The sequence below is a fragment of the Urocitellus parryii genome, chromosome 8 (genome assembly GCF_045843805.1).
Source record: "Urocitellus parryii isolate mUroPar1 chromosome 8, mUroPar1.hap1, whole genome shotgun sequence".
In the NCBI taxonomy this organism is placed as follows: Eukaryota; Metazoa; Chordata; class Mammalia; order Rodentia; family Sciuridae; genus Urocitellus; species Urocitellus parryii.
This window is the reverse complement of record NC_135538.1, coordinates 3,144,443-3,160,942: the sequence shown is the minus strand read 5'-3', so window position 1 is coordinate 3,160,942 and position 16,500 is coordinate 3,144,443. Positions and strand designations below refer to the sequence as shown.

The 16,500-nt window shown below is 53.1% G+C and overlaps 1 protein-coding gene across 1 annotated transcript in view; it reads right to left on the bottom strand.

Moving 5' to 3' along the window:
• Pde10a (phosphodiesterase 10A) overlaps positions 1-15,335 on the bottom strand; it is a 261,069-nt gene extending 245,734 nt beyond the window's left edge. Inside the window, exon 1 of the mRNA XM_026393143.2 lies at positions 14,459-15,335. Coding sequence (XP_026248928.2) covers positions 14,459-15,335 — 877 coding nt within the window. The remainder of the gene's footprint in view (positions 1-14,458) is intronic.
• Positions 15,336-16,500: the final 1,165 nt, after the last annotated feature.

Here is a 16,500-nt window from a genome sequence, read left to right as displayed (position 1 = left end):
TGCAGAGCAGGAAACTGGAGCCCTGAGAAAGGGAACAACTGGAACTCGAGGCCAGCTCTCCTCCACCCAGAGGCCTCCCGGTTGCGCTGTGCTTCCTGTGACCCGTCATTCAACAGGGGATTCCCAAGGGGCACTCCACTGGTCATGGGAGGCGCTCAGCAAGTCTCAGCTCACGCTGCCAAGCAGACCGAGGAAGAGGAAGCATTGGTCAGGACACAATTCCCACCAGGTGCCCTCTGCAGCACCCAGGGCAGGAGGAGCCTCAGCCCAGGCTGGGCAGGTGGCATCTACTTGAAACTTCTCTTGGTATTTAGGAGAAATCGCCTACTGGAAAACAAGCCAATCAGTAACTTTTTAAGGACACACGTCCATTCTGTGGGGCCAAAAAAAATTCGAAAATACTGTAACAGACAAATGTAATTCTTCTAATAATTTATAGCTTTAAATCAAAACAATATATATAATTTATTGATAACTTTGTTTCCGAGAAATGCAAACCAGATGTAGAATGTTTTTAGAGGGGTTTAAAATGTAGCCTTCTCAAAACTTACTCTTGAGATAATTGCTTATAGGCACGTCCTCAACTTTTCTTCTTAGAATGAATTACATTTCAAAAAAAAAAAAAAAAAACCTGTATTACTGATAGGACTAAGATCACTAGTAGTTAATGTACATTATAGACCAAAAACCCACAAAATTCTGAACGAAGCAATAGCCAGTTACGAGGGGAAACCTCAGACATACCAGACAGTACAAGCAAGAGTGCCCACTGGAGATGGTCCAGAGAGGGACAGGGCAGTCGAAGGTGTCCTTGACCGGGCCCACGAGTCGGAGGCCACCCAGCTTTCCCTTACCACACGCAGAAGGCCCTCCAGAAACACCTGCTTGGAGTGGGGGCCGTGCTGACACGAGGAGGGCAGGAGGAGAGGGCAGCGGGGGGCCGTGCTGACACGAGGAGGGCAGGAGGAGAGGGCAGCGGGCTCCTCTGAGGTGCAGAGGCCCTGTGAAGGGGAACTATTCCAGACTATTCCAGACTTTCCCAATGGGCTCCCCTAAATGGAAGAGTTCTAATGGCGATCACTTTTTCCCAATTCGTTCTCTTTCTAAAACTCCTTCCCTTTTATTTTCAACACATTTTCCTTTCGTTCCTTGCCAGGAAAGTGGAGCTGCTGGATGACTGGCCTTTCCTGCCCGCAGTCTCCCAGAAGCCGTGCTTCCTGCACTACAAAGAACACCTTTCCTGGCCTCGGGAGCCCCCAGGCAGCTCCGCTCTCCCCTTCCTCAGGCTCCTTCCACCCCACCCAGATGTCAGGGAGGCTCCAGGCCACCATTTCAGAAGAGACACTGGTGGGCGGCTGGGAGCCCAAGGAAATGACCAGCTGGTGATTCCCTGCTTCCTCTGCTGCAGGCTCCCAGTGAACACCAGGTCCAGTCCACGTCACCTCCTTTCTCCCCGGGGAAAGCTGGCGATGGCCAGGCTGCTGCCGCTCAGCTGCTGCGCCACAGGCTCCCTTGACGTGGGCTCAGCAGATGTGTGTCCATGTCTCCACCGCCAGACTGTCCACCCTCCCCAGACTGTCCACCCAGGCACAGAGCACAGGGTAAACACTGCCAAGGACCAGCCATGCGTCGGCACCAACAGTAAAAATGAATGAGAGTAAGCGTGTATCCCTGCACACCAGCCCAGCGCTCTGACAGGGAACTCGGAAAGAGCTGGAACCTCCAAACCTGGTGCTGGACACTTCGCCCTCTTAGCTTACGTGGGCCTCCCACCAGCTGTGACCCAGATATGAGAAGTCATACCAACTCTGAATCTCAAAGATTTGGCCAGGATACATTTAAAAGTGTACCAACACACACACAAACAAGATTTAAAAAATCACTTGGAAAAAAATTGACAGATTTCCTAATGATGGCCCATTTGACAAAAAGAACAGAACAGTTGTGAAACAGAGAAGGTGCCAGAATTCTCAGATATAGTCAGATCTGATGAGGAAGGCAGCAAACTAGGGCACTGCTATTATTCATAAAGCATAACCTCTACCACAAAGACACTCCCTGGGCCTGCCGGCCTCAAGGGCCCACGGCCAGGCCCAGGCCCCACGCTAGAGACAGCTGCAACAGAAGAACGGCCCAGAGAAGGAGGCCGGCCTGGGCAGGGGGACAGGGCCCTGCCTCCCAGACCTGGGCAATGCATCAAGGACCAGCTGCCCTGAGCCCAGCAGGAACACGGGCAGGTCCACTGGAGAAGACAGCAGAGGCCCAAGAGGCAACTGCAAAGGCTGGGACAGGGTCCTCACAGACCCAGTGACTGCAAGGAAGCTGCAGTTAAAATAAGACCCGGGGTGGACTAGGAGGAAATTATATTAACTGATAAGACAAAGAAAAGGTCAACATTATTAGGGAGACATAGGAACATGAGCAGGGCTGACACAGAGGCCGAGGAGAGACACTAACGGGGAGGAAGAAGCCGCTCAGACAGACACGGCCACAGCACTCCCTCCAAACCCACCACAGAGGCAGGAGAGAGATCAGACGGGAACCTCTGCCTAGTGCATGCTCCACCCTGCGCTGGACAGAGGGCTCTCTGGGCAGGTGCTCCCGAGGGCCGCACCCGCTCAGCTCCACCAGGTCTGCCAAGGACACAGGTCATCAGTTCCCGCCGCCCCTGCTCTAAACTAATAATCACATGGCTGTCATGTGGGGATAGCCTATGTCCACAGCCAGGAGCCCCGTGTCATTGAGTGGTGACAGCGCTGGAAGTGTGTTTCCACTCACTTGAGAAGGCTCGAACGTAAAGCTCATGTTCCCACAGCGAAGACGTTCGGTTTCTTGCCAAAATGTAGTTATTTCTGCCAGATGAATCTGGCTGGGCAGCTCTCCAACCATTTAAACAATAGTTCATATCTTAACTCTGAAGCTATCGACAAGCAGAGTCAGAAATTACATTAAATAGAAGGGATTTTTTTTCCATTCGCAAATATGTGCATGACGTAGAAAAGGAGCTGATAACTCCGAGGGGTAGTGATGCGTGTGATTTTTTTTAACATTCATAGCTTGACATTTGGGATCTTGTGTAGGAGAAGTAAGTGGGAGGCTAGAGGAAGGCAGAAGTCAACTGAACAAACTTTAGAATCTGACAAAGCTGTGATCTCAATAGAAGACAAGAAAAAACAACAAAACTCCATCAACAACTAAGTAAAGGAACTCACGATTAAACAAGTGGCATTTTGGAAAATTCTTGCTTATTTTTAAGTGTAATTTCTGTATAGGGAAATAAGTAATAATATCCAAAAGTCAAAAAACCAGAAAATACTCTTTAAAAAGTCCCCCTATAACTCTCACTCCCCATGCACCCATGCCCTGTCCCTCCTCTGGCACCCTACACTACCCAGGGTCATTAAGAGTTTCCTGTGTGTCTTCCTAGTTTCTTTGTGCATTTATTGTCCTTTCTAACACAAAAGTGTGTATGTATGTGTGTGAGTATGTGTGTGAGTTCAGTATGTGTGGGTGTTACACCCTGTGTTTTTAGTGTACAAATGCATCTTTGGTGTATTCATTTTTATTGTTGAAATGTTACTCAACCAGGCCAAGCCTGATAGACAATAGATTGTTTTGGATGTTCTACTTCAAACGATAATGCACTATTTGATACCTTGTTAAGTCATTTTGCCTTTGTGTGAGTATATATTCCCAGATGTAAAATTATTGGTTCAATGCATACATGCATTTTTCATAATGATCAATACTGCCAAACTGCCCTCTTCAAGGGTTGTATCCCTCGATACTCCCCCAGGGAACACAGGAGTGCTTGCCTCTTCCTGGAGTTACCAACTGTGGGTTTCAAAGTTTATTAATTTTATAAACCTGGCAGGTGAAAAAGGTTAAATAGTGTTATTTAAAACCACATTTATCTTATCAGAAATAAAGTGGCACATCTTCTTATTTTCTGAAAGAGTCATTTACTTCTCTTTTTCCATGCACTCTGCTCACATTCTTGGACTACCTGTGGGTGCTGTCTTTCTTAACAATTTCTGGGAGCTCTTCTATATTAATAGGGTCAGTACTCTGCTGTGATAGGAGCAGAACATGTTTTCTCCAAGTTCAAGAACCGCTAGCAATTTGATGCTGCTTGAGCTTCAAACACCTCAGGAATGAAGAGAGGGCCAGAAAGGCAGCGGAGCCACTGTCTGGTGCTCTCCAGAATTGCTCTGGACCTCCCTGGTCCTGTCTAAGGCCATGTGAAGATGTGTTGTTTTGTTCCCTTAATGTAGATTACCTTGGATTTTGAGTCACATTTAAAAAGGTGTTTCCCATTCCAAGGCTGGAAAGGAATTCCCTTTTTTTTTTCTTTTTATGGTTTCCTTTTATTATATTTAAATATATGATCCATTTGAAATGTATCCTGGATACAGCAGAAGGATCCCATTTTATTTATTTATTTATTTTGGTCAGATGCCCACTCTTTACCAAACAGTCTTCTCCACCATCTTCCTTTCCTCCTTGCACCCGAGATGACCCTTTCACAGTATCCTGGACTCCTATGTGAGTCTGCTTTCCGGCTCTTCTATTCTGCATCAGCTGTCCACTATTCATTCACCTGCCAGCACCACACTGTTGGAATTACTGAGGTTTTCATCTGCCTTAAAAAACTAAATGACGTGTTAATCACAAGAAGCAGAGTATTATCCCAAAAAGACATGATGACTGACTAGACACAAATGTTTCTGAAAGTGAACTTCTGATCCCGGGACAAAAACAACATCTGAAAGTACACATTTCCCAGATCCAGGGAACCATACCGTCCGGCCCTTTCAGACATCATTTTAGTTTTCTTTCTAAAATCTGCTAAAACAACATTGCAAAAGCATAAAAAGTGCATTACAGACGAATAAGCACTACCTGCCTTCCACACAAGCATGCTGCTCTCTCCCCCTCTGCACCCGCTGCACCCCACCCCAGCCTGCAGTTCTGCAAGTTACCTGCTCCTCTTTTCAATGAAGGAAATTTTTCTTTATGCAAAACTGACTCTTACACCATACTTGCTCACTATAAAAAGTCAAATACGGACTGGGTTATAGCTCAGAGGTAGAGCGCTAGCCAAGTACATGTGAGGCACTGAGTTCAATCCTCAGCACCGCATAAAAATAAATAAATAAAGGTACTGTATCTATCTGCAATGAAAAATATTTTTTTAAGAAAGCCGAATATGCTTGCATTTTTTGTCAAGCACAGTAGCACACACCTATAATCCCAGCAGCTCCAGAGGCTGAGACAGGAGAATCTTGAGTTCAATGTCAGCCTCAGCAACAGCAAGGAGCTAAGCAACTCAATGAGACCCTGTCTCTAAATAAAATAGGGCCCGGGATGTGGCTCAGTGGTTGAATGCCCCTGAGTTCAATCCCCAGTAGCAAAAATAAAATTAAACATGCTTGCATTTTTATATATAATATATCCGAACATACAGCATTATTCTAGCACTTTACAAGCAAACTGCTCTATGCTATGAAGCAAATGTTTTCATCCAAGTAACAGTTTCTTCTCATGGCCTCAGGAAAGAAAGCTGACGCTCCCCCAAAGCCCAGCACACACCTCCCTCCTTCCCTGGGCTCCAGCGGCTCCCTGCTGACCTCACTGCGTGTGAAGTACTGTGTTCCCAGTGACGCAGAAGCCCAGGCACTGGTGCCAAAGAGTGTATTTAGACTACATGAAAAAAAAATAATGAATCAAACGAAGTTTCAAGCTATGCCAGCAAAATCCTACCATCACATTGTTTCATTATTTCTTTCCTTTTAAGAAAATGAATATTTTAAAGGACCATTTCACTCATATTCCGCCACTTAGACATCTTCCGTATTCCTTCACTGGACTTCTTGCGGTGGCAGTGTGCTAGGTACTGTGATTCAGAAGTTGAACAAAACCCACTCCTGCCCTCAAGGCACACACAAACACACACACACACAGGCTAGCGGGGGGGAAAGACACCAAGTGGACAACTGGCAGTACCAGGTGACACTGCCGCATGTGAGAGGACCAGGAAGCCTCAGAGAAGGTTGGGATTCCAGGGGACAGGACAGGCAGCTGCCCACCCAGCCAGAGAAGGCTCCCGTCAGCAGAGACAGAGTGACCTGGGGCAGAAGTTCACCAACCTCAGGCAGGGTGGGGCATGAAACACACTGAGGAAAACGAGAGGTGGGACCAGGGACATGTTCAGGACCTGGCAGCACCCTCTGGGCAGCGGGGTGCCACCAAGATGTGCCCGTCCCAACTATGCACTCCTCTACCCAAGGTCAAGCCTCAAGACATACCCTCGTCACCCTGACCTGCCTCGACCCCTCATCAGACAGAAACTCCTTAAAAGTAAGGGACAGGTCTCATGACATTCACTGCCACCAAGGAGACGGTAAGTAAGGCACTGTAGGCAATAGACATCTGTGCATCACGTGCCTCTGGCGCCTACCCCTTCCCTCTGCATAAAGCATGGCACAACCTTCCCAGGAAGGCAAACCCTGGTGCCTGACTGCCAGACCCTCTGTGTCCTGCCCTCTTCACTGCTGTCCAGAGCCCGCGCCACACGGCCATCCCAGTTCACCTGTCCTGAATCCTCTGTGTCTGCCCAGCTCCTCTCTTCCCTCTGCAATCATCCTCTCATCACTCCACAAACCAAAACCCTTCCTCCCTCCAGACACCTCTCCAGGGTCATCCTGCTGGTCACTCTTCACCAGGACGTGAATCTGAGAGCTTCAAAGTATGTCTTTTTGGCTCCTTCTATTCTTCAAATGCAGAGAGTTTGTGTGTTTGCTCTAATTGGGGGTCACTAGCCCACCCCTCTCAAGTGGGCAGCTCACTCCCACCCCCCAAAACCCCCACTGCAAGCCTCTCTGTGCCTGCCTCCTGTACGGCCAACTCTCAGACCACCAGGGTGCTGCCCTCAAGGGGAAGGGGCAGAAAGTGTCTGCTGAGACACTGCGGACTTGGTGCCCACCCCAGCCCACTAATAACAGGGTATCAGCATCCACACCACTCTCCCCAGTTCCCTCGGGGGAGTTTCCATGAGGCTCTTGGGGGTGCACAGCACCCCACTCCTCCTGGCTTCTTTAAGGGGCTGTTCCATCTGCTCTCGCCTACTTCTTCAGCTTCCTTTTCTTGAGCAAATGAACCTTCTCAAGTGAAGCCTCCCCAGGGAGGTAGCCAGTGCTCATCTGCTGGCAGCTCTGAGGCCAGCTCCCAGCTTTTCTTCCCTCGGGATGAAATCTGCCCTAGGATCCGTTCACTGCCACCAACTCTCGCCCCACTGAAGCGGGCTCCCGTCATCTTGCCAACTCAGCCGCTGATGGCATGCGCTAGATGCTGGACTCACCTGGTCTCGGGGGCACCTGGTCTCTTCCATCCTGAGGTTCCTCCCCTGAGCTCCATGGACTGTTCTGTTCCATGTCTCCTCCTCTGTTTAGATGGCTCCTGCTCAGATCATCCCAGGGTCTTTCTTCCCGTCACGTCTGTCCTCTGCCCTCTTCCCACTCCCTCTGTTCACTTCCCATTTGCACCCCCACTGTGGCTTCAGCGACTGCCTCAGTGGTGGCAATTCACAGTCTCCAAGGGTCACCACTTTCACCCGTCAAACTTCTGTGGAACACTTCCACTGCTCGAACCAAGGCACTGTTCAACAACCAGCGCCGATGTTTCCCTCAGAACCTGCTCAGAGTTCACATGACCTATCTACACACTCGCTGGCTCTAAGTACCTCCAGTTGGGATCAGCCTCTGATTCCCAAATGGTCCAGCAGCCCTCCTAGCCTCTCCAGCATGCTGTGGCGTAGGCACTCCAGGATGCCACTGCCAAAGGGAGCCTGATCCCAGCCCCGCCCTGTGCTGCTGCTGCAGGCCTCCCGCCCAGGGGCAGCTCCACCCGCGACCCACTGTGATCCCACTCTGGAGTCCCCCCCTTCCTCCACGTGTCCAATCCACCTGCTGCCTCTGAGTGCCTTCTGTGCCCTCACTGCATTTCATTTCTGGCCTCAAGCCCCAGTCCAAGTCACCTTTGTCATCTCCTGGCTTGACTACCGCCGTGGCTTCTCGTGCTATTTCCACAACAGTCCCTACAGGAGTCACCAGAGACAGCCAGGATCAGCCTCTGAGAGCATCAGTCACCCAGCACCACGAGCTCCAGACCCTCCCACAGCAGGCCTTACACATGGGGTGAGAGGAAGTTTCTCCCCAACTTACAAAGCCCTGCTCTGCCCCCACCACCGCGGCTTCTCTCCATGCCCACATTCTGGTGGGCTCCAGGGATGTGGCCTTCATCCTGCCCCTCCAGCCCGGGGGCGTCCCCCAGGTGATCTTCTCCCTGATACAGGCACACCGGCCACACTGAAAAGGTCCCACAGTGGATGCTCAGCTGCAACTCACTGCCCAGCTCCCAGGGCCCCGCGCTTGCCTGCTCCGTGGGCTACTGCCTGCATCTCGAGAAGCAGGGGCCACCTGGCTGAGACTCCCACCGCTCAGAACACATAGGTGCTCACTGCTGATGCTTTTTCCTCTGGGTGTGGCCACCCCTCCCTCATCTCCTACCTCACACCACCCAACAGCTCAACCCCAAACTGAAGAGTCAGGGTCACCTACCCTGTCCAGCCGTCGTGTTACCATTCCTGCCCCCTCTGGTTTCTGTTCTCACCTCCCCGGCTTCTTCTTCACTGGTCCAGGCCTGAGCTCAGGCTCCCACCTCTTCTCTGGACTCTGCACAGAGACCACCCTCTGCCCCAGCCACACAGACTCCCACCCACAGGAGGGAGGGTGGTCTTCCTGCCATTCCTATGCGGGTATGAAGAGTCCCCAGAGGGCTGTTTTGTTTGCTTGCTTGCTTGCTTGCTTGTTTGTTTGGTTTGAGACAGGGTCTTTCGAAGTTGCTGAGGCTGGCTTTGAACTTGTGATCCTCCCACCTCAGCCTCCCAAGCCACTGAGATTACAGATGTGCGCCACTGCACCCAGCAGAGAATTGTTCAGCTCACCCCAAAGAATGCTTCCTCCATCTGCCTACCTTCTTCCCCACCTTGCTGCAGGTTTTGATCCCACCTGCTAGGGTGAAAGGTACCTTTCTCAGCCTGCAAGGCCTCCCCTGGGTTTCCAGGGGGGGGGGGGGCCTCCCCTTCTCCACCCTCCAGCCTGGGCGCAGCCTCCCTGGATCAGTCTCTGCAGGGCCTGCCAGGCAGAGTGTCTGGTTCTCTCTGCGTCCAGAGCTCCTATCAGCCCTCTCTCAGAAAGACAGTAAGGGAAGCTTGGTTGTCCCCTGGGGCTGACTGCCCCTTGCAAGGGCTGCTTCTGTCTCACACCCCTTTGAATCCCAGGTCCTACAACGCAGAGCATGTTCTCAGTGCACGCTCATGGGTGTCTAGGTTCTCTGAAGACAGGCAGTACAGGCAGTACTGAATCTGTTGGATTTTCAACAAAATATATGAATATGTTCCACATGTGTGTCAGCCACTGTCACACTTATAACCAAAAAAGACAAACCCTGCCCCCAGGCTCTCCCCGAGCTTGCCTTCTAGAGAGAGGGCATGGGCAATAAGCAGAGGCCAGCAAACCAACAGGGTGAGTCCAGAAAGTGTCCTGTGCTGTGATAAACAGGAACCCTAGAGGCCAGCTGCCCTGGCTCCAAGTCCTGAGCTCTTCTGTCCCTGAGAGTTTTACTTTAGGCAGACTTGGAAAAAGATCAGCTGCAGGAGTTTGGTCTACATTTTAAAAGCAAATTAAAATGTTTTGGATTACAACTGCTTTCCTTTTAAGGGAAAATATTCCTTTTACAAGAAAATTACTTTTTCTCCCCTTCTCAGACTGCATGGGCTGTTTTTAAACAAGAACCCACAGTGAATGAATTGTTGAAGTGCTCAACATGCCACGCTTCACCTGCTTTACACTAAAGAAAACATTTGCTTCACTACCCACTGCACTGCATTGTCTCCTAATGGGGCAGAAAACGGTTTATGTGCAAAAATGATCTAGAGCCAGTTTGTCAGGTTGAAATAGCAGAAGACACCATCTTCTAATAGCTCTACTGCTTCTCAGCCACTTTTAAGGAGTACGGGTTGTTTTTCTTTCCCCCCACACTAAAGATGGATTTTCATGGAATTACATGATTAATAACCCAACTAATCCTGCCCAGATTAAATAACTTTGCCCTTTGGACTGAGTACCTACTCAATAAACAGCTCACCCTCCACAGAGAGTCAATGACACTGGACACTCACCCTCAGCCTAGCAGGACCTCAAGGCTTTGCTGGGCTGTTCTTCAGAGCATCTGTATCTGCATGTCAGATGGGGCGACTGTCATCTCCACTCCCTCCCACAGTGTACCCTGTATAGGCCCACCAGCAGGCTGCCAGTTGGCCGTCGGCTGATCTAGACCCTCTTCTAATACTGCACTGTGAACTTTATTTTCTTCTACAGCTTCAGCCTTGTGGAGCCCACAGGAGTACACTGATGTCAAGCCTAGTGTAGCTCCTAAGGGCTAAGCACATTTGCTCTTTAAAAAGGATGACATTTGTCTGAGTCCAGTCCAGTATTGGCCATACAACTCCCATGTCTTAGGAAACAGAGTGGCTAGAGATAGGCATGAAGTGTGCTTAAACTCCAGTTTTGACAAATATAATTTTGTTTTGAATATTTGAGAAACATACAACAGTTGCAGTCTGAAGGGTTTTGCACTGTGCATTCACAAGTCTGTCCCGCGTGCTTTCCCTGCATTCTCTGTATGGGCTATCTGTGGTTTCCGAGTGTCCTTAGAGCAATATTCTCAACTCAGACTCCAAGTTTCTTTCAAGATATGTCCCATGTAAGGCTCACCAGGAACTTCCTCAAGCTGTGTGGCCTTGGAGCAACAGCACTGGTGCAGACGGCCTGTGTTTGTTACCGAAGACTGGCCACAGTGTATACTGGCCTATCCTAGCACGACTTCGCAGCTCTACATCCGACACGCTCATCACACTGCAAAGTGACATTCACTGTACTCACTCTGGGACACCTGATAGGACTCCTATTGCAATCTGCAGCTCTCCTAGCAATGAAGTGTGATATTGGACGTCTGAGGAAGAGTTGGTGGTCGTCAGATGACAGAAAATCAGACAAAATCAGTTACAGACACAGAGCAAGGGCATCAGGCATAGAGACCAATGACCTCTTGGAGCACTGGGCATTAACACCAACCCACTTCCAGGCACTTCCTTTTTCTCACAGTTGGCAAATTCCCCCAGGATGGGTCCATGGCTCTGCTCAGTCTATGTCCACATCAGACTAGGGGCAGCAGCTTTGGAAGAAATATCTTTTCAGGGAATGACTGAGTGAACCAAACTGCAAAGCCAAAACATAGGAATGGAACTAAGAGACATACAAATGAAAAGTATTTGTACAATTATTGGACCTAGCAGCCTGTACATGACTTATCAAACCAAAAGATCAATCAAAAGAAAATGGGGAGTAAGTCAGGCAGAGTGGCATACACCTGTAATCCCAGCCACTAGGGAGCCTGAGGCAGGAGATCATGAGTTCAATGTCAGCCTCAGCAACACAAAGGCACTAAGCAACTCAGTGAGACCCTGTCTCTAAACAAATTACAGAACAAAGCTGGGAATGTGGCTCAGTGGTTGAGTGCCCCTGAGTTCAATCCCCATACCAGTACCCTCCTCTCCACAAAAAGAAAGGAAGGAAGGAAGGAAGGAAGGAAATAAATGGGAATTAAATACTCAACACAGACAAGTCCAAAGACATTCAGGCACATTTACATTCTTATAGTATCCAGAAATTTTTCCTTCCAAAAGGCCCATTTACAGACGCAGTGACAGTGAATGGGAGAACAGTGTCTGAAATTGTGGTCCCTGATGACTTCTTGGTTGTGGAAATTTTTCTTTCCAAAAGGCTGACTTTTAATGAAAACTATTAGAAAATTCTGTCAAGCTTCAACTACTTTAGGAATTGAAACCAGGGTAGCTTTTTAAGCAACAACAGACAGAACCAAAGATCCCAACAGTGGACGCTATTCCCTGTAGGATCACTTTCCTCTTCCCATTCTTGAGTGAGGAGACTCTACCTACAGATCCTGTTTAAAAGTATCTTAACATTTACTATCTTAGTATAAAGTCCCAAATAAGACAGCTGGAGCCTTTTGTTCCTAGCTGAACCCTAAACTGCTTCCAAGGGAGAGGGGGCAGTTGTAACTTCCTAGCTGGCTTCTCCTGGCAGGAACTCTGTACAGAATGGATGCCTCTTAAGGCCCTCTCCTCTGGGTGCTCTGTCTTTCTAGAGGGAAAGCCCATGATTTCTCAGAGACAACTTAAGCACCTGTCTTGGGCTGCTAATCTTTATTCTGCTCCACAATGTACATCACCATGTTAGCCCCAGCCGGGACAGACAGAAATCACAGCAGCGTGCAAAAACAAACACCATCATCTCCAGAAAAACGTGTTCCTTCCAAATACCTATACCCCGAAGCCTAAGTCCCACCTCTTCCCCAAAAGAGTTTGTCACTGCAAGGTACAGCAGCCTTCAACACCATCCCCAATCCCTTGTCATAGGAGAGAAGATGATGTTTATTTTGTAAAAAAGGAATTCTGGAGTGCACCAAGAAGAGGACCCTAAGCAAATCCAATTCTAGCCCAGGTCTGAGGTTTATTCCAATGCCCCCCAGACAGACAGCAGGGCACCACACTCTCACACCACCTTTAATCCATGACCAATTCATGGGGTCTTTTACACAAAGTAAGAAATGGCTCTGCTGACCACATCTGAGGGTCACAAGCTCATTCCATGAACATACTCATACCCAGACACACGTCCCTTTTTAACTTAAGTACCCATGGATCACGAATTCAACTCACATATGAAGCTGGGTGTGGAAGCAGATACCTGGGGGAAGCCACAGGACTTAAGAGGTCAGCTGGGAGTACAGGGCCCACGCCCTGCTGGGCAATCAAGCCAACTTGCAAATACAAGCAGAGATCTGCCGCCAGCAGCTATTGCCCGCAAACAAATTTAATAAGAGGCCACAAGGCTATCGCGTACTGGTCCACAATCGGAATGCGGGATTTCAGAGAACAGAAGAGCCACGCGCGGGACAGGCTCGCCAGCCCTTGGCAGCTGCACTTCAAAGGCGCCTGGGTGGGCTGTAAGCCAAGAGGAGCTCTGGCCGTGGGGAGGGGCTCGACCCTAGTGCCAGCGAGCCGCGGGTCGGCTGAGGTCAGGGAGTGTGCTGCAGCTGGGAGCGGGAAGCCTAACCGCAGCCTGGAGGAGATCCTGCCCCGAGAAAGCGCCGCGGAAACGCGGTTCGCCAGCGAGGAGCAGACAAAGGCTCGGGTGCGCACGCGGTGGACGGTGGCGCCTTAGCCGCGCTCAGGGCCGCGGGGAGCCGCGCCCGGCCGGCCGGCCGACTCCAGAGTCGCCCTGTGCTCCGCGGACAGCATCTCCAGGACCACAGGAGGCTCCCACCTGGTCCCGCCTCCCCCCTCCCGTCCCAGTTTTCCTGTCCTCACCCCGCTCGCCCTCCATCAACGACAGCGGCGACTCCCTCCTTTGCGCATCCGGCGCGGGTTTCCTCAACATCTCTCGATTGCCTCCTAGCTTCTAGCGAAGCTCTCTCTGCCTTGACTTTTCTGCTCGATCAGGTCCCCCTCCCCCGTGACACGCCTTCTGTCGCCCCTGCCCCAGCGCGCTCTCAGACGCGCGCCCGCGGGTGGCGAGACGGAGTGGCCACACCAAGTCCGAAAGGGCGATTTGGAACCGGAGGCGCCTTCTTCTTCCACGCTAACGCCCCATTGTCCTTCCCTTTTATTACCAACCCAAACACCAGCTAACACCCGAGTCTGCATTAGGTCGATCGGGGTGGGGGCGCGTCCTCTTTGTGTGTGGGGGGGCATCCACTTCCACTTCCCTGGCCCACGCTCTCCAACACGTTCACTAGAAGGGTGTGGAAACGTAGGGTGCCAGGACTCTGGTCTGTCCTCACCCCAGCCACAGGAACCCAGAGGGCCGGTCCCCCGAGTGGAGGGAAACGCTTTTACTCCTGTTAAGAGGTCACCGGCTCAAGAAAGAGAAACCTAGCTTAAGCGGAGTCAAAGTTGAGAGTACGAAATACGTGCCGGGTCAGTGCAGCCAGGAGCCTGCCCCTGGGGGCGAAGACAGGAGGCAGGTCCCCATTAAACGCCCGGCTCTCGCGGCCCTACAAGACCACCCTTCCTGCGCGCACGCGAGTCCCGGGAAAGCCCGGTGCCCCTGCGCTGACGCTCCCGCGTGCCACCGGAGGGCCACCACCTCCCCCCCCCCCCCCGCCCCGTGAAGGGCCGCTGGGCGCTAAGCACCTCTGACACACGCACCCACCGAAGTAGCTCCCTTCTCACCCCGAGGTCCGAGCCCCCCAACAGCTCCCCACAGACCGAGAAACGCCCCAGCCACCGGAAACCTGGAGCTAGGGCACTTACTAGGGCTCAGGAAACACTCGGTCAGCCTTCGGAAGCAGCTCGCGTTATTAGAAGGTCCATCTTCCATGTCGGAGCCGAAGAGAAGCGGCGACGCGGCGGCGAGAGCGAAGCTGGCGCCTCCCAGCCGCCGCGGAGTCCGGCCGCCGCCCGAGGGGCCGGGGTAGCCCCCGCCGGCGTCCGCGAAGCCAGGGGAGCCCGCGCGGCGCGCGATCCGGCCGAGGGGAAGCCGAGGCGGCGGCGGCGGCCGGGGCCCGGCGCGGGCTGGGAGCAGCAAGCCCTGGAGCACAGGCGAGAGGAAGAGCCGCCGCCGCCCGCCGCTGCCACCGCCGCCGCGGTGACTACTGCTGGGGGGGACGCTCAAGGGAGCTGCCTCTTGTCCTCCTCCTCCTCCTCCGCCAGCATCGCCGCCGCCTCCTCGAGCCGCCGCCGCTGCGCCCTCCCTTCCTGGGAGACGCACGGGGAGGTGAAAGGCAGATGAGGAGGAGAGAAAAGGGGGAGGGGGCAGGGGGGGCGGCGGCCAGAAGTAAAAGGAAGATGGAGAGGAGGAGGGGACAGGGGAGGAGAAGGCAAGCGCGAAGGGAGCACGAGCCGCGACCCAGCCGCAGCCACCAGCACCGAGCGCAGAGAGGGCGCCGGAGACCCCCGCGGGGCTGGAGCGGCCTGCCGAGGAGAGGGGCGGGCGCGGGGGCGCGGCGCGTTCGGCCCAGCCGCGGCCAGGCCGCTCAGGGGCCAGGCCCGGGCCCGCCGCGCTCCCCCCGCCGGCAGCGCTGCGCCGGGGTTCCGGGCGGAGTTTCCCGGGGCCGGGGCTCGGCTCGTCCCCAGCCTCTGGCAACGGAGCTTGGGGGCGGGGAGCAAGAGCCTCCGCAGGGCTGGCCATGGCCCTCCTCCTCGGGCCGCCGTGGGGGCAGGCCGGCGGCCGGAGGGGCGCGGCGAGCGGGACCCGGCGGGCTCCGCCCCCGCAGGACCTGCCCTCCTCGGCCGGTCGGCCCGAGCGCCTGTCTGGTCCTCCTAGCCTGTCTCCCAAGCCCCTCCCGGCCCGGTCTTCACATCGTGCTCAGCTTCGGGTGCTGAAGGATCCCGGGTTGGGGGCGAGTCCCGGGCGACCGCGACTGGCTACTGGCTGGCGCGCACAATCGGCGTCCTCCCCGCCCGGGCGAGGGTCTGCGGAGACGCTGCCTGCAGGCGTGGCGTGGTTAGTGCGCGCTCCGGCAGCTGAGCCTCGGTGCCTGACCCAAAGCAGCAGAGAAAAGCGCCGCAGTGCCGCTGCCCGTGGAGGCGGCGGTGGCGGCGGCGGCAGAAGACGCCCACTGGCGGAGCAGTAGCTCCCCACGCTGCCGCCGCCCGCGCCCACGTTGCGCGCTCGCTGGGACGACCCCACGGCGCCAGGGCCCCACATGCCCCTGCTCTGTGAGCACCTTGTGCTCCCCGGACCCGCTAGCGGGCGGGGGAACTGCTGCGTTTCTGCTGGGCGTTGTCACCTCCGGGTTCGGTGTTCCAGATTCTAAACCCGCACCCCTGCAGATGTTCCAGCTGTGTGATGTTGGACTGGCCATGTCTGCTGTTGGTTTCCGAGCCAGGGAATCCTCCGGTTGGCGGGCCAGCAGCTCCAACTAGCACTGCTCAGTCACAGCCTGCAGGAGGGGAGTTGGAACTTAGACCTGGGGTAGTTTAAATGAACTTATAGTGTTTCCAATAAACTTAAGGTTTGAAAGACGGTCCATCCCCAGGACTCCCTCTCCGATTCCCACTTTAAAACGAACTTAGTGTGCACAAGCTGTTTGTCACGTTGGGGAGAGAGAATGGAAAGAGCAAACTATGGCTCAAATACTGAAAACCGTGAGATCATCCCCCCAAACTCTGAAGGCCGCCTCATCACCCGCGGCTTTCTTGTACTCCCCTCCTGTAGCCACGAATCCAGACAGCTGTAATTGCAGGGAGCTGTGCCGCTGAATGAGCACTCAGAACAAGTTGCTGCAGAAGTTTGGAGAAGTTGGAGAGCCCAAGCGCACAGATGCGCAGGTGTCCGCCTTCTGGCAGACGCT